This window comes from Grammomys surdaster, unplaced genomic scaffold (genome assembly GCF_004785775.1).
Source record: "Grammomys surdaster isolate TR1022 unplaced genomic scaffold, NIH_TR_1.0 225, whole genome shotgun sequence".
Taxonomy (NCBI): domain Eukaryota; kingdom Metazoa; phylum Chordata; class Mammalia; order Rodentia; family Muridae; genus Grammomys; species Grammomys surdaster.
This window is the reverse complement of record NW_021604670.1, coordinates 1,384,145-1,409,767: the sequence shown is the minus strand read 5'-3', so window position 1 is coordinate 1,409,767 and position 25,623 is coordinate 1,384,145. Positions and strand designations below refer to the sequence as shown.

The window sequence follows — 25,623 nt, the reverse complement described above, 5'->3', positions numbered from 1 at the left end:
GGGTTTGAGTGATCCAAACTCAAGTCCTTATGTTTGTATGACAGATGCTTCATCCATGGTCCCACATCCTTCTTAATGCATCTTAATTACTAAGTTTGCTGGATAGGTAGGATCTGAGAGGAGTTGTGGAAGGGGGAAACTGTGACCAGGATATAATGCATGAGAAAAAAAATTTAATTAAATAAAAATCTCAACTTGAAATTACTTAAAATAAAATAGTATGTTAAAATCATCTAAGTTTATGGTCAAACCTGAATAATTATGAGCAGTATGCATACCAAGAGATTCTGACAATGAAGACATTAATTGGGTACAGAAAAAAAAATCACAACTAGACTGTTGTTCATACCAAAGAGTAGCAAGAAACAAAGTAACAACTGCTTTGGAGGAGCTAAGAAACAATTGAAGTTACAGCTCTGCTTCATAAATTGTAGGGTCTACTATATTAGAGTTACAGACTATTGTAGCTGCAAGAAATTATACACATGGCTAACTATTTCCCTCATTTATGGCTATTTGGACAAGATTACACAGCTGCTCAGTGCAGAATCTGAACGCTTTGTTCCTTAGCCCTCATATTCACTACATCACAGAGTGTCTATTTTGTAAAGCGTGTGTGCGTGATATTATGAGTATGTGTATTCGAGTTCATGTGAGGCTGGCAGTTAACATTGGAATTCTTCTATTATTCTCTAACTTACTGAGGCAGGCCTCTCAATTTGAACCCAAAGCTCACCTGTACACAGTCTAAGTAACCAGTATGCTCTGGTGATCAACTGTCTCCAACTTCCAATTGCTGGATGGCAGATGTCAAACACACACAGTATTTACATGGGTTTGAGTGATCCAAACTCAAGTCCTTATGTTTGTGTGACAGATGCTTTATCCAGGGTCCTACGTCCCTACCAATGTATCTTAATTACTAAGTATTAAGTACATTCAGTGCTTATTAGTAATAATTAGCACTTCACTTAAAAGGAGAATTCAGGCTGGTGTGGTAACACATGACTCTAATTCCAGTATTTAGGAACATGAAGCAACAGGGGGCCTGCCTACCACCAGTCATTGCCTGAGCAAATGGTTCAGATGAGCCCAACATGAGCTACACAGCAAAGCCATACCTCTGGCCAACAAGATGACTGATTGGGCAAAACCAAATGCCTCTACCCCAAAGACATAACTGAATTCCCAGAACCCACAGGATGCAAGGAGAAAAGTAACTCTTAAAAGTTGTCCCCTGATCTACACATACAAGCACACACACACACACACACATTTAAATGTGAGGTGTCACACAGAAAAAAAAATAAGTAAAATTGATTTTTAATTAAAAATTTTCATCTCAAAAAGTCTACTGGAGCTAGAGAGGTGGCAGAGTGAGTAGAGTAGCTACTGCCCTTGAAAGGGATACTGGTTGGGCTCCCTGTACCCACAGAAACCCCCTCACAACTGCCTGTAACTCTAGCTCCAGAGAGTTCTGCAGGAACCAGCATTCACATACACACAAACACACATAACTGGAAACAGAAAATCATTTTTTTTAAAGTCTACTTGAATAGAAGATGACCTGTAAAAATAGGAAGATGGCTGCCAACTTGACCAACTATGCTGTTCTGGGTGGTACTGTCTGCTACCAGTGTCTGAAGAGCATAACCATCTTGCGACCAGGTATATTGCTTCTCTACCACCCCTTCTGGAATACGAAGAAAAAGCTGATCCCTGAGGAGTTCTTCCTGTTCATTTATCCTAAAACTGATGTAACAAGACCCTAGATACTTAGACCTGGGCTTATCTTCTATTTTCTATCCAAATAAATAAATGTAATTAACCCAGAGACTTACTGTACATAACAGTAGTAAGGTCCACTATGGGATTAAAAATTATAGTAACTCTATGGGGGAATTTACTGATAAACTTAGCAAGCAAAAAACTGTTCAACTAGAATTAAGGACCATGAAAGGAATTTAGGATATAACTGACATAGAGAAGGCACAGCAGACATTAATTCAGAAGCAGGACTACCTCTATAGTTTGAAAAAATGACATCACTGTAGCTTTGGAGGTCACTTACTGGCAACAATTTTATAGGGTAGTACATGAGCTACATGTGATAGGAGGGAAAGAATCACCTAGACTACCATATTTCTGGTCAGGACATGATGTGGCAAAGGGACCAAGAATATATGACAGACTGGGCGAAGAACATGATGTAGAGCACTGTTGCACAGCAAGGAAGGAGACAACTGCCAAGTGCCAAGTCTCTCTCAACTGAGACAGCCAGAAAGAGTTCACTAAATGAGAACTGATCTGTGTAACAGTATCTCCTGTGCCTCTGGCTACTGAAATTACAACAATCAAGATTCAATGAGTGGCTTAAACCCACTGTCCAGTCAGGTATGTCTGATCCTTGTTTTGCATCTGAAGTTGTTTAGTTTTGAATGAGCAATTTGCAGCAACTTGCTGGCTAAAATGACCAAGCTATAGTTTACCCTTGTAACTTATTATACTATCTTGGAATAAACTGACAAGTAAAATGGGAAAAAGTAAAAAAATAATATGAAATTTTAATGAAAGTATTGATCTTTTAGTTTGTAAGACAATCAGGCATAATCAAGGAAATGGGTAACTGAAGTTTCTTTTCCTACTTTTTATTAAAAAAAAAAATTGAACTGAGAAATTTTAACATCTTTACTCTGTCCAAATTACAGACTCACTCATTTGTTGTCCAGTTTGAAAATGGAAATAAAAAGTGCATATGTTATTGTATTTGTATTTATAATACTGCTCAAACTATAGAGAATTCCCTTATTCAGGTAAGTGATCATAACCTAGGATCTAATATTCAACTCAAAACAAGTTCTGACAAAAGATCTGCACTATCCAGCCTAGAAACCCTATGGAATTGGTAGCATTCTACAGACACTGTACTTAGGACATCGGCTCATTAATGCTGAGAACCCATCATCAGTTACCACACAGCATTCAAGTTCTGGATCAAAGCTGGACTTGGTGGCACACACCATTAGTTCCTGGAGGTTTAACCGTATAACTGGAGGCAGAAGGCTAGTAAGACGGAGGCCAGCCTGGAAATTTGGGACTTTTAAAAACTAAATTACTAGTTAAATATCACCCAAAGATTCCCCTCACTTTAACAAAAGAAGTACACGTATAAAGATATTGTACATGTATCTTCATTATCACTCTACCTCATGTTCAGAATCCTAGAGACACTGTTTGTCCCCGAGTTGGAGGTTATGTGATAGCAGTATAATTACATGTTATTTTTCCATTACAACATATTTCTAATACAAAAGTTCCTATTTTCAATCATTTTCAGGAAGCTCTTAAGATTTCAACATGGAAAAAAGTTTCTTTCTTAAAGCAGGCATTTAATAATCTTTAATATGTCCAGTTCAATCTCTCTCACACATATTCTACTTCAAATTTCCTCTATAGTGAATATACCAAACAGGATACTCAAGGCTTTATAGCAGTAACTGAAACTAGAGCCTTTCCTATGCTTGTATATTTAGTCACACAAACGCAATCTGCTGTGTTTATAATCAGTAAACAGTAATAGTTATTCTGTACTGCTTCATTATTTTAACATTTAGGTTAGAGTAGAAAAATCATTTCACTATAACCAATGCTTCCTCATACTGTAGCACTAAGAATGAGCACTTACTACTAAAATCATATCCATGTTTCCTGGCCTAAGAGTTCCAAAGGCTCTTCCATGTGACGAAGGCTTCCATGCTTCATTAAATTCAGAGAGGGCAAAAAATGAGAGGATTATTTAAAGCAACAAATATATATATATATATATATGTATATGTATATGTATATGTATATGTATATGTATATGTATATATCTGTTCAGGAGCAATAAATATATCTGTAACACCAATAGTTCATAAATATGTCTTCTGTGTCCCTAAAACCTCTCAAAATCAACATATAATTAAGTCAGCTAATGAAACACAATCCCTGCAAACTGTGTGAAAAGAGGCTTCCCATATTACATCTCTAGAGCATGGTTTATAAATAAATGATACCAAAGCATTTGCTATCAAATTTCTATTTTAGAAATAAGTCATTTATTTTAAGGGACCCTACCAAAATGTATTTTGTTATCAAACAAGTATAACTAGTAATGAAGCAAAGATATCTGTAATTGTGGCAAGGTGCTAATTTGTTTATTAAAAAGTATACAAAATTAGCTTAATTATAACATCAACTTATCAAAGGTTCTTAAAGTCAATTTTGCTTTTGGAAAAGTATCAAGTGTTCATATCCAGAATAACAGCCTTTTATCATCTTGATTTATGGAACTATACATCAGATCTTCTAACAATGACATCAAACAAAACCCTGTATCATAGTATCCCTTTCCTGATAGCTTGGAATGTAAATGAAAATTTGTTTTGTTTTTTGTTTTGTTTTATTGAAGGAAAAAAATGTGAACAAAAGACCAAACATATGTCAGAATGGCTTGTTGCTGGAATTTAACATGAACAAATTAACTTTACATTGTTAAAAAAATAGCCTTAAGTTGATTTTTTTTCTTTATTAAAAAAGCTTTTAAAGCAAGTTCGATCTCTGAGCCTTACAACAAAACAGTTCATTAGTTTTAGCTAGGAAATTCACATCCACAAAAGGCATCCTCCAACAGTACATATCTTAAAAGTATATATACACAAAACTAAAGTTCTTAACTGCTAACAAACCTAGGAGCAATAATTTAATATTCTATTGAAAAATACAGGTAGCCTTAAGAGAAACATGCTTGGTCAATCTTTCTTAAAGCTTTTGAGTTTGTTGCCAAAACTTTTAAAAACAAAGGAAAAAAAATATTGTCTCTTTCCTGTTGGCTTTTAAGATATCAATTTACAGACACTAACTAAAAGAAGTATCAGGGTACCCAATCATATTTGTCATGAATTTAAATATTCATCTATAATCTAGAATATAAAAGTAAAAAATATATATACTTTCAGCCTAAGATGAGTTTACCTAATAAGTTTTACATGAGAAATATCACATGAGACCCAAATAAACATCAGATACAAAATTATATGACATGGCTTCATTCAAACACACATAATATTCAAGTCAGAGAACTAGACTGGCTTTCTTATATCACCAGCTTTCATGAGAGCCTTAATCGCTCTTGCCCTCATTTCAAGTTCTAGAAGCTCCAGCTGCTGTGCAGAAGGCTGAACATCTTCCGGTGGAGGAACAGTCAGGGTGGCCGCTTTGAGTTCCTTTGGGCTAGACTCTGCCAGTCCCAAAATCTCATTGACACTTTTTTCAATATCTCTCTCCAGGTCATCTATCGGGCCAACTTCACTCTGGACTGTATTTTCTGGGACCTCTGAAGCAGCAGCAGTAGCAGCAGCAGTAGCAGCAGGGATGGCATTGGCAGCAGCAGCTTCTTCATTGCTTGGGCCTTCTATATCGCTGTCATAAGCATCTGCATTTATACTGAGTACATCACTATCTTCCCCTTTGCCTGAAACAAACAAAAAAAGGGGGGTGGGGGAGAACCATGTAACCCAAAGCCCTGGGTCAACATTTCCTTCTACTTAAGATGAAGAGGTTGCCCTGACCTACCCCCCACTATAAAGGCCCAAGTTCATCTGTAATCCTTATTGCACTTATTTCTTTCCTAACTCTTTAACTTGAAAACAAATATATCTCATGTAAATCTAAGAGTAGTTTTCATCTCAACTTCATGAAACACAGACCATTGGGAAACTTAGTTCATCATGTGGAGTTCCCTTGATCGATTATCCTAACTAAAATGCTATAACATCTTATACCACAATGAAGTTTATACATTACAAAATCAAGGCTCATGTTGAAATCCTTTTAAATCGAGCATTATTGGGGAAATACCTTAAAGGATATTTAAAACACTTTGCTTTGTAGACTACAAAGAGGAAGAACTATCATCAAGAAGCTAGCTATTCTGTACATCACTTAAATCTTCTTATATACTTATTCAAGCACTTGATTCTAAATCAGTAAATTAAAGAATATCCAAAGCTACTATTAACTAAAATTAAAAATGGGTCTTCATTTTAAATTAATAAAGTTGGTATACAATTATTTTAATAATAACTGCAAAACGCTGATGTCAAGAATTTAATCTAAATAAAGATTATGATGGTCCAGTACCATCTTGGCCTTGGCACTGGGTATTATCTAACTTCAAATATCTTTACAATTCTGAGTTCTCATTTATTACTCTAATTTATTTTAAGTTATTATTTAAAAGTTAATTCTCAAACCTTTGGCTTTGATACCTTTCCTATAGTGGAAGAACCTTATTAATGAAATTGATTGGCAAATGAAAACAACTGTTAATAGAATGAACAGGAAAAAAATTCTACTTCATTTGCTTTATAACAGATACTCTATTGACCTTACCCTAAATCATTTTAATTAAAACAGCACTTCCAATTCCAAAATTAAGGTAGAAAACCAATCAATACATTACTTTTGTTGCCACAAATAAAATGTGTAAAAAGGTTCCAACTTTAGTAGATTCTAAAGAGCATTTCATGTATCTCCCCCCAAAAGTAAGAATTTACAATCAGTAAGAAAATAATTACAGCAAAATGTATAACTCTTCTGTTGTACAAAACGGTTGATAAAAATATTCTAGCTTGAGATTTAAAAAAAAAAGCATAAGAAAGCATGTGCTATGTTGTTCGAAGCCTCAAAAAGTCAATGCTCATGTAGAAGATTTGGGGCCATTTATAACCAAACAGATAGCATGCTTTGACATCTGTGCAGAACACATGAATTACATTGCCATGAAGGCTTCTACCAAGAGAGGTCTGAGCAGCCAAGGATTGTGTAGCAGGGCTAGGATCCCTCTGAGCAGCCCTTCAGAGGGGGGAATGGGAATGGTTTGCAAAGGGGATGCTATAGGGGGTATCTTGTCTTGACATCACATTCTATTCTTTGCTGTCTTCTTTTGTTTGTTCTCTCCTCACCCATCTCTCCCTCCCCCTCTCCCCCCCCCCCCCCGCTTCCTGCCTTGCCACCACATGAACAGGTTCTGCCACATGTTCCCATTGCCACAATGCTCTGTCTCCCAGCATGCCTGGAAACATGAACTAAGTCTATCAGACTGACAGAACACCTGAAACAATGGAAGAGAGGAAAGATTCATTAGCTTTCAGTTCATGGTTACATGGCAAACAGGAAGAGAGGAACAGGTGAAGGGCCAGGGATACACATCTCCTTGGGATAAGTTCCCAGTGGCCTGCTTCTAGTGACTGGGCACTTAAAATTCTATAACCTACCAAACCACCCACATGAGTCTGTGGGGACATTTCATACTCAAATTGTATCTTCTTTTTCCCCCTTGAGCGGATAGACAGCTTTCAGACACCTTGCTGTGACTAAGAAGCACAAAATTACACATACTTTCACTTAATTTGAATAATTTTCAAAGCCTGTTTATATGGCTTACTTACGAAGTAGCTACAGCTCAAGAGTCACTCTGCCCTGAACTGACATAGTGAAATGCTTTATAAAGTCAGCACCACCAAAGATTCAGGGTAAAAATGTTCATATATTCATACCCAATATCTCAAAGGACAAACCAAGAAAATGTATTTCAAACATATAAATAGACAAAAGATATACTGCTTTATACTTGTGCTTTTCCAACAACAGTGCATCTATTCTATCACTAAAGAAGTTTGGTGTTCTCTGCTCACATTCAAAATTATCAAATTCAAGTAACTTGAGTTATCTACAACACAATATTGCTGGAGGCATTCCTAGGTTACATCTGTCCATTATAAAAACACCACAAGTACCAAAGCTGAAATGATTTTACATATGTACTTTTTACACAATTAAAAGCAAGTGACCTGTAGAAGTTATTATGTGAAGATATTAATCATTTTTAGCCTTTTCATTATTTCTTAAGTTTCATCATTTCAGCAGAATCAGTAAGTAACTCAACTTTTTAAAATCACCACCTCTAAACATGAGAATACATTTCCAAGATAATTTGCTCCCATGGTTTCTCAACAATGAATGAAGACTTTTTAAAGATTTGTTCTTGTGTCTCACAAAGCAGAAAAAGCAAAAGTTATATATTCTTTTCAAAGAAGTGGTTGGTTATCCCAAAGACCATACAGGGGCTGGTCCATGGCCCCTGGCACATACGTAGCAGAGGACTGCCTTGTCTGGCCTCAGTGGGAGAGGATGTGCCTAATCCTGTAGAGATTTGATTGCCACACGGCCCCCCAAGAAGGATGATGGGGGTGGGGTCAGGTGGGAGGGGGGGGATGAGGGTGTGTTTGTGTGAGGGGGTTGGGAGACAGGGGTCTCAAAACGAGGAAAAAAACAGGAAGAAAAAATTAAAAATAGAAAAAATTCTATTAAGTAGGAAGAGCTTGAACAGATAATGTGTTAATAAAGCTTTAGAATTACTTTTCAGAAATTTACATTCAAACTTTTTTCATAATGAAGATATTCATGTACCATGAATGTTTTTAAGAATCCCAAAACTCAGTTTGCAAGCTAATCACATATTTGGACTTTATAAAAGCACTAGTACTTAAGTCTAGTTAATTACTCAAGTTTTATTAAAGATCTTTAAAAAAAAAGGTTTGATGTATGCATGATATAAACCAATGATATTAAAATCCAACAAGAAATATAAAATTAAAGTAAGCCTGAGTTAAAATATCAAATATGCAATTAAAATAATGAGAATAAAAATTCAAACTATTAAAGACTAATCATCAAAAACAGTGCAGGAAAGAAATCAAGAAAAAAAATTGGACCCAAGTTGCTGATGTTATGGAGCTGCAGACTAATTAAAGTAACTTTATTCACAGGAACCAGGAGTCTGTAATATATTCCTTATATTAACTCTGCTCCTCCAGGAAGATGGTGATGCCTCACATTACAGACCATATAGCACACTTCAGAGAGGCACAGTATAGATAGAGTGAAGCAAACTGACTGTGGGAAAGGATTAACACACCTTCAGAACTTGGCTAGGCTGCAGTGGTAGGAAGACAAAGTGGAAGTGGAGGAGTAAAAAGTAATGAAGAGCACGGGGACTCCCTAAGCATCTTTTCCTGACGGCTGATGCTGTAGCCAACTCTGTGCCGATGACATTCTAGTCCATTGTCCTCTGGCCCACATGATTCACCATTTCTCTTTTGTTCATTTTCTTGCTATCTTCTTTCTGTCCTACCTATTTGATTCATATCCCAAACTCTGAACACAGGTACTAAAGAGTTTTAAATTATAAACCAATCCATCTAGACTCGATATCTAGACAGAAATATGAATCAATCATTACTCAAATTAACTGCTGACAAAGTGAATCGTCTGATTTAACAGAGAAATACCTGTTTACATTATCTGAGGAGCTACACATATGAGCATGGAACAAGAGCATAAAGGCTGAATATCTAATAACTAAACACAACATCTTATGTTCTTCAAACATTTTACTGCCAAGGAAAAGAAAACTAACCAATATCCATTCACTTTAAAATAAACTTCTGGGCCAAGGGTTATAGGTTCAATCTCCAATGCTGTGCATGCACTGAGAGACACACACAAGTAACATACCAAGCGTGTAAATAAAAGGGCATGTACTACAGATTAGGAAAAGCAAAAACGCAATTTTACCATAATCTACAACAAACTTCACTGCTTGAAAACTTCAAGGTTCCATAAATTAGGTAAGGGGAAAATATTTCATGTCATAAACTTGATTTTTCATAAGTATTTTAGATAGGAAAGCTAAACGGGCAGTGGTGGTGCACCCCTCTAATTCCAGCAATTGGGAGGCAGAGGCAGGCAGATTTCTAAGTTCGAGGGCAGCCTGGTCTACAGAGTGAGTTACAGGACAGCCAGAGAAATATAGGGAAACCCTGTCTCGAAAAACCAAAAAGAAAAAAAAAAAAGAAAGAAAAGCAAATAAACACAAAAACACTGATGACATCACAGTATAGCTCATGAAAGATAAAAAGCTATTTTAAGTTACATTAGCATATTTAACACCCATAAGGGCTTATACTATTGTAGTTAATTCAGTTCTTATTCGTAACATAAAAAGCTAGCCTGTCTGTAACACCTTTTGTACATTCGTACATAAAGCCAAGAGACAAGCCTAGGATAGGGAGTATTTACACAGCTGTCCAAATTTCTGCAAAAGTCAACTAGTCACACAGGAGAGAAATACCTAAAAGATAATAGCACAAAAATGTAAATTAACTGGAGAGAAGGCAAGTAAATATGAGCTATTCCTAAGCAAAAAGAAAAATGAGAGACTCACAAAGAAACCACAATGAAGTTTTTTGATCAAAATCCTAGGATTAGAGGTACAGCTCAGTCGCAGGTGCTGGCCTAGCCCATGCAGGAATGGGTAGAGCCCTGGTACTGTAAAAATAAAATGAGAAAAGAATAAAAAAAGAAGAAGAAGAAAAGAAAGGGGAAAGGGAAGAAGGGGAAGGGAAGGAGAAGAAAGGGAAGAAGGGGAAGAAGGGGAAGGGGGAGGAGAAGAGGAAGAAGGGGAAGAAGAGAAAGAAGGGGGAGAGGGGGAAAGGGAAGGAGAAGGAGAAGAGGGGGAAGGGAAGGAAGAGGAAGGGGAAGGAAAGGCTTTTCTACAAAAGCTTGTCTCCCATCTGGGTGTCATGGATGACTATGATACTAGCCCCTGATCCACAGTGATGATGGAATTGCCAGCCCACAGCCCTGCAGAAAGTGTAGACTATACCACCCTGGAATAATTCAGGATATAGTCTGTCCATGCCTGGGCATGGAGCATGGCAGCATCCAAGTAGACATGGTGCAGGAGGAGCTGAGAGTTCTACATCTTGTTCTGAAGGCACTAGCAGAATACTGGCTTCCAGGCAGCTAGGAAGAGGGTCTTAAAGCCCATGCCCACAGTGACACAGCTACTCCAACAAGGCCACACCTCCTAATAGTACCGCTCCCTGGGCCAAGCATATACAAACCATCAAAGCTTTTCACCAAGGCTGATTAATGATCTGAGTTTAATCCCCAACATTCACAGGTGGAAAGGGAGAAAAGATACCTACAAGCTGCCCTCTAACCCAAATATCCACAATGGTCCATGTGCACACAGAAATACACACAGAAACACATCCGCACACTCACAACAACTTACTTATTCAAAAAAATTGACTTAAGTCCAATTTCTATGGACTAGTATCAAAGACTTAAAGGAACCAAAGACATATATAACCCCTTACCGAATGAAACACTCTATTTAAAGGAGATAGTGAGATGTAAATAAAAAATACAGTAGGCAGTAAGATTAAGGACCATGTCCAGTTAACACCTGAGTATCCCTAAATGGTTGCCAAGTTATAAACAGTAACTGGGAGGCAAGGATGGTAGGAATCAAGTGCTGAAAGTGCTGACTAGTTCCATATCAAGAAGAGGTGAGACAAACAGTAGTCTAGGGTAGCATCACAGATTTGGAACTGTTTGGTTGTTTGGTTTTGGTTTTACCTACAGTTTTCTATTCACATCAATGAACTCAAATCTCAGATTTAGACATTGGATCACAAGTATTTAAACCCAGTCACAACTGACAGCTTCCCATCAGAACTCTGAGACAGTCTGTGACCTAGACGTAAGAGAGCAGTGCAGGGCCAGTCATCAAATGATGATGGTTCCTTTAAACTACAGCCCAAAAAACGTCACACCAATTCCTAGGAAAGCTGAAGTATGAGCTGAGGGCTATAAGCTCTGGAAAATAGAGGGGGTGGGGGTGCTACCTAGTCTGGACAGGTCAGATAACATTTGATCAAGATATAACTGGCATGTAAGAAGTCTCATGTTGCCGTGGTGGTGGTGCATGCCTTTAATCCCAGCACTTGGGAGGCAGAGGCAGGTGGATTTCTGAGTTCCAGAGTTCAAGGCTACAGAGTGAGTTCCAGGACAGCCAGGGCTACACAGAGAAACCCTGTCTTGAAAAACAAACAAAACAAAAAAAAGAAGTTTCATGTTATGTATGAACTAGGAAGCAAAATCCAACAGTGCAGACAAGAGTACTTGGAGTGCTGAAAGCAAGCCAGGCTTTCTTCCAGTCAGCCCTGGGACTACTTAAGATCACCATCTATGGAATGTTGAAAAGTTCAAAAATTAAGTCCTGGACCACATACTCTTTAGAAGTCAAGAAGAGGAGACCGAGAAGAAAGAGTAAAGGAGGATAATTATGAAAAAAGGAAAATCATCAATGGGTCAAATGCAGACAGGAAGACAGGAAAAGCAGTCAACAGAGACTTAGTTGTAGCAACAATTCACAAGAATGGAAGAGAATGGTTTAGTATGAGATGGAAAAACTATATATTGTCAGAGACTACAACCTGTACACAAACAGCAGGCTGACCCCGACAGTGCAGAGCTCTTCAGCCTTACCAGGAGGAAGGGGCACATACAGAGGCAGGGACAGGTGAATATGGGAAAAGGTATATGCCTGTTTCTTTTTTTAGGTTCTTTCCAGGCCAGGGACATTTTATTCATCTCTTTAGCCCTAATGCCTAGCACTAAACCACAATATGTTAGATGAAGAGATCAGTTCCAAGATTTGAAAAGATACAACCAAACTACATTTAAAGTTTATCTTAAAATGACTTCATTTCTATTTTCCATTTCCTCATTCCAAGATCATCCATATGTCCCTCCCTAATCTCTTTCAGATTCATGAACTCTTTTCACTATTTGTTGTTACACATACACACACACACACACATTCACTATGCAATATGTATATACACATATACTCCTATATACATGAACATATCCTGTTCAGTCTGTATGTTTTCAGGGCTGACAACTGGTATTAGGTTACTAATTATTGTGCTCTTTTGATAAACCAAAAGTCTCAAAAAATCTAATAAGTCACAGCCAGACTTGGAAAATAGCTCCACTGGTAAACTGCCATGTAAACATGGGCACCTATGTTCTATCCCTACAACCTAGGTCCCTATAACCTGTAGCAGAATTTTCCCCTAATTGATTAGATAATAAAGACAAGAAGCCTGGGCAAGGTGGAGGCGGGCCTTCTGGGTCCAAGAGAGGAAGAAGGAAGACAAGAGGAGGTGACTTCTTTTTGGTCGGTTGGAGCAAGGCAGATATGGTGTAGGCCAGAGGCTGTTAGTTCAGGTGGCAGATCCTAGTGGAAGACTTCTAATGTAGAATAGTTGGTAAATTTAGGATGCTAGGTTCTGCGCCCAGCAATTGTGTTATCTGTTGATTCTAAACTAAGATTGGTGGTTTCCTTCCACAGTGATTCAACTGAGCTCCAGGGAAAGGTAACCACGGCAGACCCTTAGTTTGCCATAGTGTGCCCCAGCTAGCGGCAGGAAAGTTGAGAGTGTTGATCGGGTTTGGTAGCAGTCAGCCACAGGGAGGAGAGAGTGATTTCGGAGCTCTGGAGAGGCAGAGGCAACTTCTGCCAGGCTATGGCAATAGGGAAACATGTGGGCTCGGTACTGGGCTGGGAACAGATCGAGACCACTGGCCAGCCGGTGCCTAGCTGGCGATAGCATGGCTTGTTTTTTATTATTACACGCTACAATAACCCATGTTTTGTTTTGTTTTTTTTTTTAAAAAAAAAGCTAGTCATGATAACACATGCACCTATATCCCAGCACTAACGAGGCAGAGAAGGTGAGTCCCTGGGGGCTTCCTGTCCAGTCAACCTAACCTAACAAGCTCCATTAAAACAAAGTGGGTAGCACCTGAAAAACAACACCTGAGGTCAACCTCTCACCTCATATACCCACACATGCACCTGTGCACACACACCAAGAAACTTTTTTTTTCTTTTGTTTTTTTTTTTTTTGGTTTTTCGAGACAAGGTTTCTCTGTGTAGTCCTGGATGTCCTGGAACTCACTCTGTAGACCAGGCTGGCCTCGAACTCAGAAATCCGCCTGCCTCTGCCTCCCAAGTGCTGGGATTAAAGGCCTGCGCCACCACTGCCCGGCTAAGAAACTTCTAAGACAGGCAATGTATACAGCTGTAGTCCTATCTATGCAGGAGGCGGAAGTGGGAAGTATTTACTGACTTAGAAGTACCTAGTGTACCAAACAAGATCCAAATATCTGCTGAAAAATCCTGTTATGTGGCCTCTGAAATAAGTGCCTTAAGAATATGGCTTTCATCCTAAAAAACATATCCCAGAATCAAATGCTTAATGTGAACAAAACTGAAAGATGCAAAGAATTAGACATTTCTCAAAAATGTCTGAATCAAACCTTGTGCAATTTCATTCTCCATGAAAGAAGCCAGGTGTCTTAGTTTGGGTTTTACTGCTAAGAACAGACACCATGACCAAGGCAACTCATACATAAACATTTAACTGGGGTTGGCTTACAGGGTCAGAAGTTTAGTCCAATATCATCAAGGCAGGCACGGTGCAGCAGGAGCTGAGAGTTCTACATCTTCATCCAAAGGCAAACAGGAAAAGACCAGCTTCCAGGCAGCTAGAAAGAGGGTCTTAAAGCCCACGCCCACAGTGACACACCTACTTCAAGGTTACACCTCCAAATAGTGCCACTCCCTGGGCCAAACAATTCACACCACTACAATCTACTCCCTGGGCCCCATAGTCTTGTTTAAGCACATGAGTCTATGGGGGCCATAAGTAAACATAGCATAATGCTAAAGCATTTAGTCTAACTTCAAAAGATCCCGTAGTCTATAAGTCTCAACAATGTTAGAAGACCAAAGTACAAAGTCTCTTCTGAGATTCGTCTAATCACTTCATTGTAATCCCCAAAGCAAGACAAGGAAACCAGACGGGCAAACTCCAAACTCTGGATCTCCATGTCTGATGTAAATGCAGTCTTCAGATCTCCACTCCTTTTTCATCCGTGTTAACTACAACACACTTCTTTCACCTGGGCTGGTTCCACTCTTTGTTAGCGGAATTCTTCAGCAGGTATCCCAAGGCGCTGGCATCTTTAAAATCTTGGGGTCTCCAAGTCAACTTCAATTTTACAGCTTCTTGTTCCAATGTCTGGGATCCACACATGATCTGGGCTCCTCCAAAGGATCACTTCTCCAGATCTACAATCTGTAGCACTCTAGGCTCAGATTAACTCCACTCCATTGCTGCTGCAGTTCTTGGTGGCTGTCCCATGGTACTGGTTATCCAATACACTGGGGTCTTCTGCTGCAAGGCTTCACCAATAGCCTCTCATAGGCTCTCTTCATGGTGACAAGCCTCAGCTTCTTTGCATGAACCCTTCAGTCCTGGGCCATCAACTACACCTGAGGCTCCTCTTCACCAATGGCCTTCCCTGCCTCTCATAGTGCAAAGCCTCAGCTGTTCTGCATGACCCTTTCATGCCTTCAAAACCAGTACCACCTGGATGACTCTTACACATTACTAAGAACAGCTCCAGCACGAGGTACAACCTTAGCTATCTCTGGAACACAGCTTCTGCATGCTCTCAGAAAATAACTTCCCAGAAGATTTCACCACTAATTTCTTAGCTCCAGCTAAGCAGCATCAATTTTCCCAGTGGTCCCTTTTATTCTTGACTCTAACACAAGAACCATGTGGCCGAAGCGACCATGTTCTGCTGCTTGCTGTGACTGGAACATGGCCCCCTTATTCTATTACCAGCTTTCTGTTTTCCAACTACCTCACTGCCTAAGCTTCGCTGTCCTGGAACTTACTCTGTAGACTGACCTTAAACCCAGAGATCTGCATGGCTCTGTCTCCTGAGATTAAAAGTGTGTACTACTATGCTTGGACTTAAGCTTTTCTACCAAGAACTTGCTTTTTCCCAGGCTGGCCTTGATCAGAGATCTGCATGAATCTCCTGAATGCTGGGATTAAATATGTGCAGCATCAAGCCTAGACATAAACTTGCTGGGTAGGATCTTGCTCCAAGGTCACCACTCCCTTAATTCAATTTAATATCCTTGAACACAGGATTCAACTCCATTTCACTTCCTGCTGTCCCTTTAATACTTGAGCCATGTATTTTATATTTTTCCTCCCTAAGCTTGCTATTATTACTCAAACCACTGTTCATGAGACATAACCAGAGAACAAAGTCTATAATGGGTCTTTGTGAGACTTCCTTTGGCAATGCAATTAATCTGAGTCTCTTCACCTTAGTCTCAGGCAGACTCTTCAGACAAGGGCAAAAGGCAGCCTATTCTCCACCAAAATACCACAAAAAAACAGCCTCTAGGCCACATACTAAAGTTCTCCTCCACTGAAACCTCTTGGGCCAGGTCTGCACAATTCAAATCACTCACAGCAACATAGTCTTCCATATTCCTACTAGGATAGCTCACTAAACCCCACTTAAAACATTCAATGGCTTTCCGAATCCAAAGTCCCCAAATCCACATTCTTCCAAACAATAGCATGGTCAGGCCTGTATTAGTAATTCCTCCAGTCCCTGGTACCAACTTCCATCTTAGTTTGAGTTTTACTGCTGTGAATAGACATCATGATCAAGGCAACTCTTATAAAAACAACATTTAATTGGGGCTGGCCTACAGGTTCAGAGGTTCAGTCCATTATCATCAAGGCAGGTGCATGGCAGTGTCCAGGCAGGCATGGTATAGCAGGTGCTGAGAGTTCTACATTTTCATCCAAAGGTAACAGGAAAAGACAAGCTTCCAGGCAGCTAGGAAGGAGAATCCACACTCACAGTGACACACCTACTCAAAGGCTATACTTCCAATAGTGCCACTCCCTAGGCCAAACAATTCAAACCACTACATCAGGCACGGTGGCCCAAGCCTGCCATCTCAGTATTCAGAGGCAAAAAAAGGAGGACTATAGTCAAGTCCAGCCTGGACTATATACCATAACCCTGCCTTCCATATTAAAAAGATAAGACATCATGCTTCCAAAATTCTTGACAATTTACTTTTTTTGTAATATAGATAATTCTTACACTTCAAATGATTAAAAAAAAAACCTAATAAGCTATACAAACTGTAATTTTCATTATTTCATTCAACAATTAACCATAGAAAGAGATGAATTACAAAGTGGGAAATGGGGCCAGTAAGAAGGTGCTTACCAAGTACAAAGACCAAAGTTTGGATCATCAGAAACCATGTAAAAGCCAGGCTAACCTGGCAGCCACACATGGCAACCATACAGGGGACAGAGAGAGGCAATCTCCAGAATAAGCTGGCTGGCTAGTCTAGCCAGTGAGCTCCAGGTTCAACTGGAAGAAGACCTTACCTCAGTAACTAAAATGTGGAAAGTGATAGAGGAATGAACAAGACATCAACTCTGGGCCTCCACACATACACACATGTGCACACACACACACACACAGGTATGCAAACACTGGTATACACATGTGACCATGCACATATGGATACATGCATACACTGTGCATACACATATGCACATATACTATACAAAAAATTAAATGAGAAGTAATTTAGCGGAGACTGGGCATGGTGGCATAAACTGTTAATCCTAGCATCTGGGAAGCTAAAGAAGTTAGATATATATGAATACTATGCTAGCCTGGTCTACATATAGAGTTCCAGGTTGGGCCAAGACAAAAATCTCGGAAAAATAATAACAATAGTAATGTTTTTAAAGTAGGAAGAATACTGTTTAGTTCTGGTAATGATGGACTAAAAAAAAACCTCAAAGACACAGGAAAAGAAGGGTTTGTGTGTTTATTTGTTCGTTTTTCTGGTGGTGGGAAGGAACAGGATCTTGCCAATATGGGTCTTGCCAGGCTGGCCTACACAGCAATCTCTTCTCACTTGGCCAAACCTTTAAAGACACTGACTCACATTCAGAATCTTCATGGCTACTTACTTTGTTAAAGCTGGATAAGAACAAGAGCTGGGTAAAACAAGAGCTCAGAAGAAAAGGAATTAGAGCAGCTTTTAAAAACAGCATAAGGCACACAGTGCATGCACACACACACAAGCAAGCACACACACATGAGCGGGGGCCTCTGCTCCCTACTCTAGACTTCTTTGTACAACTTTCTTCTTGGTCTCCTGAACTCTCTAACTCTCACACCACAAATATATGTAGGTAGAATTAGCTCGTTTGCCCATCCAGAGGTTTCTGTGGCAGTATATACAAGGAAGACACTTAAAACTTACAGGCAACAAATGCTACTTCATTAGCTGATGACCCTTCTCTTCCTGTCTAAGTAATAAATGCCTCTGGTGGCATCTGAGATAGGGTTCCACTAGTTAGTCCAGGCTGGACTGGAATTCATTCTCCTCCAGCCTCAGCCTGGTACTGGGATTACAGACATGCATTGCCTCAGCTGATTCTTGAATGCCACTGCAGCTGCTAATTCACTTCTTCATTATCTTTAATCTTAATCTCCCTCTACCTATTTTAGTTTCTTTCAATGCAGGACTACATTAGATCAATGATAGCAACAAGAATTAATTGAGATTTTCTAACTACCGTCATCTTAAGAATTCTAAGGACCTCACTAAGATCCATACTTAATTCTTCTGCTAAATAAAAAAGATATTTTATATAACTTTAAGATGTTAGAAATACAAAATTAATAAGCCATTATCAATTATTTTCCTCTAGTTTAAAGGTATGACTGGCAAGTAAAAGTGACAGGACACACGGATCCAACTTGCTGTACCTATGAATTGTGGCATAATTAAATTAAACTAACCAATATCACACCCCATAAATATATTTGAGATCTATTTTCTCAGTTGCTTTCAAGAGTCCAATCAGCACACTGATATATAATCATGATGTTATACTAAAGAACTACAGAACTTAATCTAAGACTCAAACTGCTGCACTGACACTTTCTAGCTGCTAGACAATCTGCTTCTCAACCTATGGGTTATGACCCCTTTGGGGTCAGATGCCTGCATATCAGATACTTACGTTACAACTCATAACAGTAACAAAATTACAGTTATCAAGTAGCAATAAAATAATTTCATGGTTGGGGGATCACCACAACATGAGGGTTGCAGCGTTAGGAAGGTTGAGAACCACTGCTAGCATCTCTCCATTCTCTAGGCCCTGCAGTTCTTTAACAGCCTATAGCCTGTTAGCTTATCTGTAAAGAAAAACATTTTTAAAACACCTATACCAGTACATATATTTTGTATTCTTAAAAACTAGTTTATACTACTATAATTATACAGATACTGTATGTATGTACATACATAATCAAAAAGATTGAAAGAAAGAATTAAAACATAATTAGCTTATGCTACTGATTTACTTTGTAAATTGTGGTATTTGCCCACATATCCCTGGAAAAATGACTAGCATGTATGGGTCCGAACGGCTGAAAGTTTATTTAAAAATAAAAGCTTTTATCACACAGCTTGACCACTGACATTTGTTCCTAGTAGAGTCTTCCTTACGTATTATTGCTACTCAAGCCTGCCTTTCAAATTCTTGAAGCTCTTATAAAGCTCGCATTGACTTTTTTTTTTTTTTTTGGCAGTGTGGGGGATCAAAGCTAGGACCTTACATATGCTAGACTAGGGCTCTACTACTGAGCCATACTCACTCCTAGTACATCTAAGCACTCCTTAATGCTGTGTAGTATTCACTAACTCATGAATTCAAAGGCTAAACTGTAGCTATGTGAGTCAACTAGCTAACTTTTAATGCTAAGATTTGAGCCTAACCAAGGTAAAAATCTTAAGTACATATTTTATGTGCATATGCCTATCTCTAATTTCATATGAAAAACATGAATATATAAGATTCCAAGTAAAATACAGCAAATGCCTGACACTGATGAGACAGTGAATACATTACAAAGAATCCTCAAACAGACTCAATTAAGCATCCTTTTATTAATCCCTTTTTTGTAACAAAACAAAATGTGGAGATAACAAAAAACCAAGTTTGTATAGTTTCCTCTACAAACAAACAAAGTAAGAAAACACTTTGCCCAAGTACAAAAGAATGCAGTGGACACTGGTCTTTACAAAACCTGACAATTTCAAAGAAACTTCAATATCAAAGCCAAACAGCCAAACATTGCTTAAGTCTGCTGTACAACAGCACCACCAGGTGGTGGTTCATGCAATCTTCACTCAAGCACCTTCCATATAGGAACTTGGGGCAACCAATGCATCTGCTGATATCTCTGAAATCAGAAATAAAACTCCAAAGTTTTATCTAAAAATAATATTTTCTACTCTGCTTTCATCCTTATGAGCAATACAAAACACACTAATCATTTATATGTATAATTTATATATATTATATATATATATTAACCTCTCAACTCTTCTTATTAACCTAAATATCCAAACTTTCTCAAGTGTAGTATAATTTCATTAACATTACAACTTTGAAGATGTAATGCAATCATAAATTTTAACAATTTTTAAGTTACAATAATTTGTAATCTACACCTTATCCCCAAGACATAAATAATTTAAATACAGATCTGCATTTTAATACTGCTGAATGTCCTCATAAATAAGTCTGTAGGAAAATTAACTTATTACACACTAGCATAAATGGATTTTAAAATTTAAAAATGTTTCCTACATATTACCTTCAGCAAACAGAAATTTTTGTTTTTCAATCTATAGCACAAATGACCAGATTTTAAATTTAAATACACCATAACTATTTTAAGCGTAGCTCTAAGTCTTATCAACAGTAAAATCACTGATATTCGGGCAAACCTTAAGGTCCCAAGCTCACAGCAAGTTCATACATGTGTAGTTTAATTTAATTAATGTGTGCATACTCATGTATACTCACACACACACACACAGTTGTGATGAAAAAAAAGCTATAACTGATATTGCTCATACTACCCTCTCATTGAAAATGAATGATTCCTAACACAAGAGTTTTAATTTTGTTACCATTCCAATTAACCAAACAATACTATGTCTGAATTAGTGTATGAACTCAATATCCACCCTTAGCATTGCTAATTTCAGACATGGTACTTTCCATCAGTACTTGACAAAGAAACATCACCTTAACTAACTGACAGTGGACACCTGAGTCCTCCCTGGGTAACTACTCAAATCATACTTGAGCCTTCTACTGAAACTGAAAAACAAACAAACAAAAAAAAGAATTGAAAAGGAAATTTAAATAACATGTCTTTTCCATATAGAAATAATACGTCATACTAAGATTCATAGTGAAAGAACAAACAGAAAATTCAGTGCTGCTTTATATTTTGGTCTACTGAACTTTAGAACTATTGTGAGCAGAATGGCTATGTTACAGAAACAGCATTACATTTTCAGAGTTTTGCAAATTACAAATAGAAAACAATTTGTTCATTTAAAATTTACCTGAAAGATATTCTGCATAAATAAAACTCCCAGATAATTCATTCTCATCTTACTAGGCAGGAAAGACTTTTATATTTCACTGAAGAACATTTTCTTAAACAACAACAAAAACCTTTACTTATGTTTTCTTTTAAGAGGGGTGGAGCTGGATTGATTCAATGTAGACCACTTGCCTAGCACACAGAAATTCCTTCTTAAGTTCCATGCTCATCTGTGGGAAAGCAAAACTAACAGCAACACACATACAAAAAAAAAAAAAAACCCCTTGAAAATGTAACCATTTCCTACAGGTTAGTTACAATCTGAGACAGCAGTCCTTGTAGGCTCTAATCTCTCTTTTCTTATGTCTGTCTATGGAGAACACTGTGCTTCCTGTGCTTATGTGGGAAACTCAGCATAGTCTACAGGCTCCTAAATACAAAATGAATACATTTTCTGGTATATGGCTATTTGGGTCTTTTCTCTTCCTCTTGGCTTTCCCATAGCTGATTTTCAAATGATTAAAGTTACTATACGAAAATTACAACAAAACAGGCTATTGATACTGCAGTGGAGTTTTTAAGAACTCTGTATTTCTGAACATGGAGCCAAAAAACATCTTCCCTTAGAAAATTAGCCTTATCATAAATTGTGCAGTGCAGTTTCTGGCTTCTTTTCTACTGGAATCAGAATCAACCTGCCTCATTCTAGCCTTTTCTATTCTTCATACAATATTACTTTCCCCTAAATGATCTATTTAGCATACTCACATACACTTTTCAGTCAATACTAAGAACTTTAGGAACAAAGGAAAGTGATAAAGGAAGGCTGCGTGTGGTAGTTATATGCCTACTCACAACACTCCTGAGGCAGAGGCAAGAGAATCATGAGTTCAAAGTCAGCCTGGCTACAAAGTGGGACCCTGTCTCAAAATGAAAAGAAAAGAAAAGGCCACAATTGCACTGTGGTCTAATTATATGTGAAACGAAGAGAGAGTTAGAAGGTAATAATTATACTAACTGAAAACAATGTGTTTATAACTTGTATTTCTATGACAAAGAAATGCTGATGAACCAAATCTGTTTCTATCAGTGAGGATGCTCAGTAGTCACAGCACAAATATATAATTTTCTCTGGCAAATTAAGAGCCTAATATGAGAGAATTTCTAAAAAGCATTGGAAATTTTCCAACAGCATCAGGAATATTAATAAACATGATGGCGTTTTTAAAATGTAGATTATATATACATATATGTTAAATACATATAACAAATTACAAAATTATACATTTTCTACTTTGTTATCAATTATCAGTAACAAAGTGAAGCTTCAGTACTTCTCCCTAAAAGAAATAAAAATCTGTTTTTCTTTTGTGAAAAGTTCCTACACCTCGAGTTTTACAGAAATTTTCTGAAGTCATCATTTTACAAATAGAAAAAAAAATGAGATGACATTTGAATAAAAAAATATTACTTCCATTTTTTCCTAGTAAAGACGAGAATTTTTAAAGCATTTAAATAATTAGCCCCATTGAACTATAAGGCTTAAATAAATTAATACTACCACTTTATATAAAGTAGATAGATGGTTTATGTCAAACTGACTTGAAGAATTTCTTCTCTACGGAAGAAAGTAAATAAGGAAAAATATCTTGTCACAGGGATTAGGGGTATCATCTTTGTTGCACATATAGCCCAAAGGTACCCAACTAACTCACCTCTGTTTTGCAACCTAAAACACATAATAGAAATTATGTGAAAAAAAAAAAAAACGAATTTCAAGATGGTAAAACCTTCTGGTGGCACCTGTAACCAATCACACAACACTCAGGTCATCAAGTAGCTAGGAAGATGATGGACAAATACAGCACTCCATTTCCCTCTCTGTAAAACAGGGTGGACTTTCAGACTGGAAATTTACCACAGGTAAAAGCTATATAAAATTAAGTACTTGATCCATACCTTGTTTTGATTCCAAACCTTCTGGTTGTTTGTTCTCTCTCAGGGATGAAGTAGAATCTATACAGGCATCTTGCCTAAGCAATAAAAATAAAAACTTTTAAAATAGTATTCAATCATTTAATGTTCAAGTTCTTAGAATTATTTTAGGTTCCAGGGAGACACAATGAATTCCAAGCCCCAGGCTATAATTTAATACTTGGGAGACTCAGAACCTTGTATACATGTGTCAGAAGAAGCAATTATAAATGTGTACTTAATTTATACAATGTACTTCTTTGTAAAATCAAGGGGAAAACCTAAGGGAACTTGGAGGCAATTTTTTCTCCCAAACTCCGTAGGGTAGCTGATGGAAGAAATCACAACTCACAGCAGTATCCAATAATTTTTTCAGTTTTCACAGTTAAATGTAATGGGCATTTTAACATTCAAATTACTTTATATTCATCTAATTTCATACCTCAAATGCTTTGATGTCTACTATATATGGAAAACACATTTGATATGTAATATACACATGTAATCAAAGTAAACAGATTAAATGTAAGAGCGTGCAAAAAGTTTCACAGCCCAACCTGCAGCAGAGCTGCACACAGTGTTGTACCATCACTGCTGATGGTACAAGCCCCTTTCCAACTGTCAAGATGAGATCAATACATATTCAAGTGAGATCAGCAATGACCTTCTCAAATCAGATAACTATTTCCCTCTGAGAATTTTATCCTGTCCTAAAAGAAACATTACAGGAACAATTTGGAAACTGTTGCTAGTCACAAACCTATTTCATCCAGTTAACAGTAGCAAGTCTTTCAAGTAACCTAAATATCTTTGCCAAGTTTATTCTTTATAATCAAGTACTTGGCAAGTGTATGTTCCAAATTCAAGGACTCTAAGATCACGTCTTTGGAGCCATGCATGGGAATGCACATCAGTCATTCTACCACGCAGGAAAGAGAAACAGAAATAGCAATATCGATCTTAAGAAACTCATTTGGCTTTGGTACTAATAATAATTTCTATGAGATTTGTAGTTGCCCTGACTCCACTTTTTAATGTTTATTTGCTATCTAATGTCACCTATTCAGATTTTATTCTTTCATTTCACTACAATGACTGGCATGTCCCAAGGAGGGTATCAGAACATTCTCCTTGGTAATCCAGGAGCAAAATACAGAGCTTTGCTAGGAATAGTTAAAATGTTCTACCTCAAGCATTCCAGAAAACTCAGATAGTATATACTCCAAACATGGATTAACATTTAAAGAAAACATTTCCTTTTATGTGTCCTCAAACGGCATATAATTCTTTATCTATACATACATGTACCTAAAAACCACAAAAGTGCGCAACTGTCACACTGTCAAAATATTGACAGTCTTTCATTAAAATCTGTAATTTTTGTGCTGTTAAGAAACAGTTAAATTTAATTATTATCAATGTACCCTAAGTTATCAACAAGTGACAATATAGTATCACTAGTAAAAGATATATAGGACATATATCACACTCCAAATACAACACAACAAAATCTGTATAATCTAGCTGAGAATGTGTAGCCTTCATTATGACGAAGCAACAAACAAAACCATCACTAAAATGAGTGATGCTTTTTAGTGAGTTCAGTGTCAATATTATGAAATACAAAAGGTTATGGAAATATTTCACGTCAGAGGAATCTAAAAGGCCATGACAATTATATATAACAACTGACCTGACTGGAGAGGGAGTAAAGGCCAAACTGAACTGAATCAAAAGAGAAATTGAAATACTGATGGTAAAACTGGATAAAGGCCTTTTGTGAAAGTTAAATTTCCTGAAATTGATACCCGTGGTTATAGAAAGACCATGTTTGTTCTTTTGAAAACACAATGTAGCATTTAGGGATAATATGTCACATCATAATGTGACTTAAGCCTCGAATGTTCACTCACACACAAAAAAATTGCACAAGTAGGGCCAGAGAGATGGTACAGTAGGTAAAAGTGCTTGCCATCCAAGCCTGACACTGAGTTTAGTCCCTGGAACCCATGTAAACAGAGGAGAGAAAGACTTGTTCTCTGACAGCCACGTGTGTGAAGGCATAGATTCATCAGGCACATACACAGTAATATTAGTTTTTTCAAAAGTAAACAAACATATATATACATGGTATGTAACAGGATCAGATGCTAATAAAAAGTAAATCTAGACATATGCTATAGAGATTTCTCCTTTACTAGTCTGATTTTTACAAATGTATTAAGTCTAAAATTACTTCCAAATAAAATGTTTAAGTTAAAAATGCAACAAAAACTGTTCAAAGCCCCTTAAATATCCTTCAAATAAGACTCTATAAAGATTATCTACTGTTATAAACAATTTATTTGCGTG

The 25,623-nt window shown here is 37.5% G+C and overlaps 1 protein-coding gene across 2 annotated transcripts in view; it reads right to left on the bottom strand.

Annotated features, from left to right (window-relative positions):
* Window positions 1-4,169: 4,169 nt before the first annotated feature.
* The window catches only part of Caap1 (caspase activity and apoptosis inhibitor 1), a 48,413-nt gene continuing 26,959 nt past the window's right edge, over window positions 4,170-25,623 (bottom strand). For both annotated transcript variants that reach the window (XM_028773385.1, XM_028773386.1), the window contains exons 5-6: window positions 23,257-23,330; window positions 4,170-5,512 (exon numbers count right to left, since the gene is read on the bottom strand). In XM_028773385.1, coding sequence (XP_028629218.1) covers window positions 5,121-5,512; window positions 23,257-23,330 — 466 coding nt within the window. In that variant the 3' untranslated portion in view covers window positions 4,170-5,120. The remainder of the gene's footprint in view (window positions 5,513-23,256; window positions 23,331-25,623) is intronic.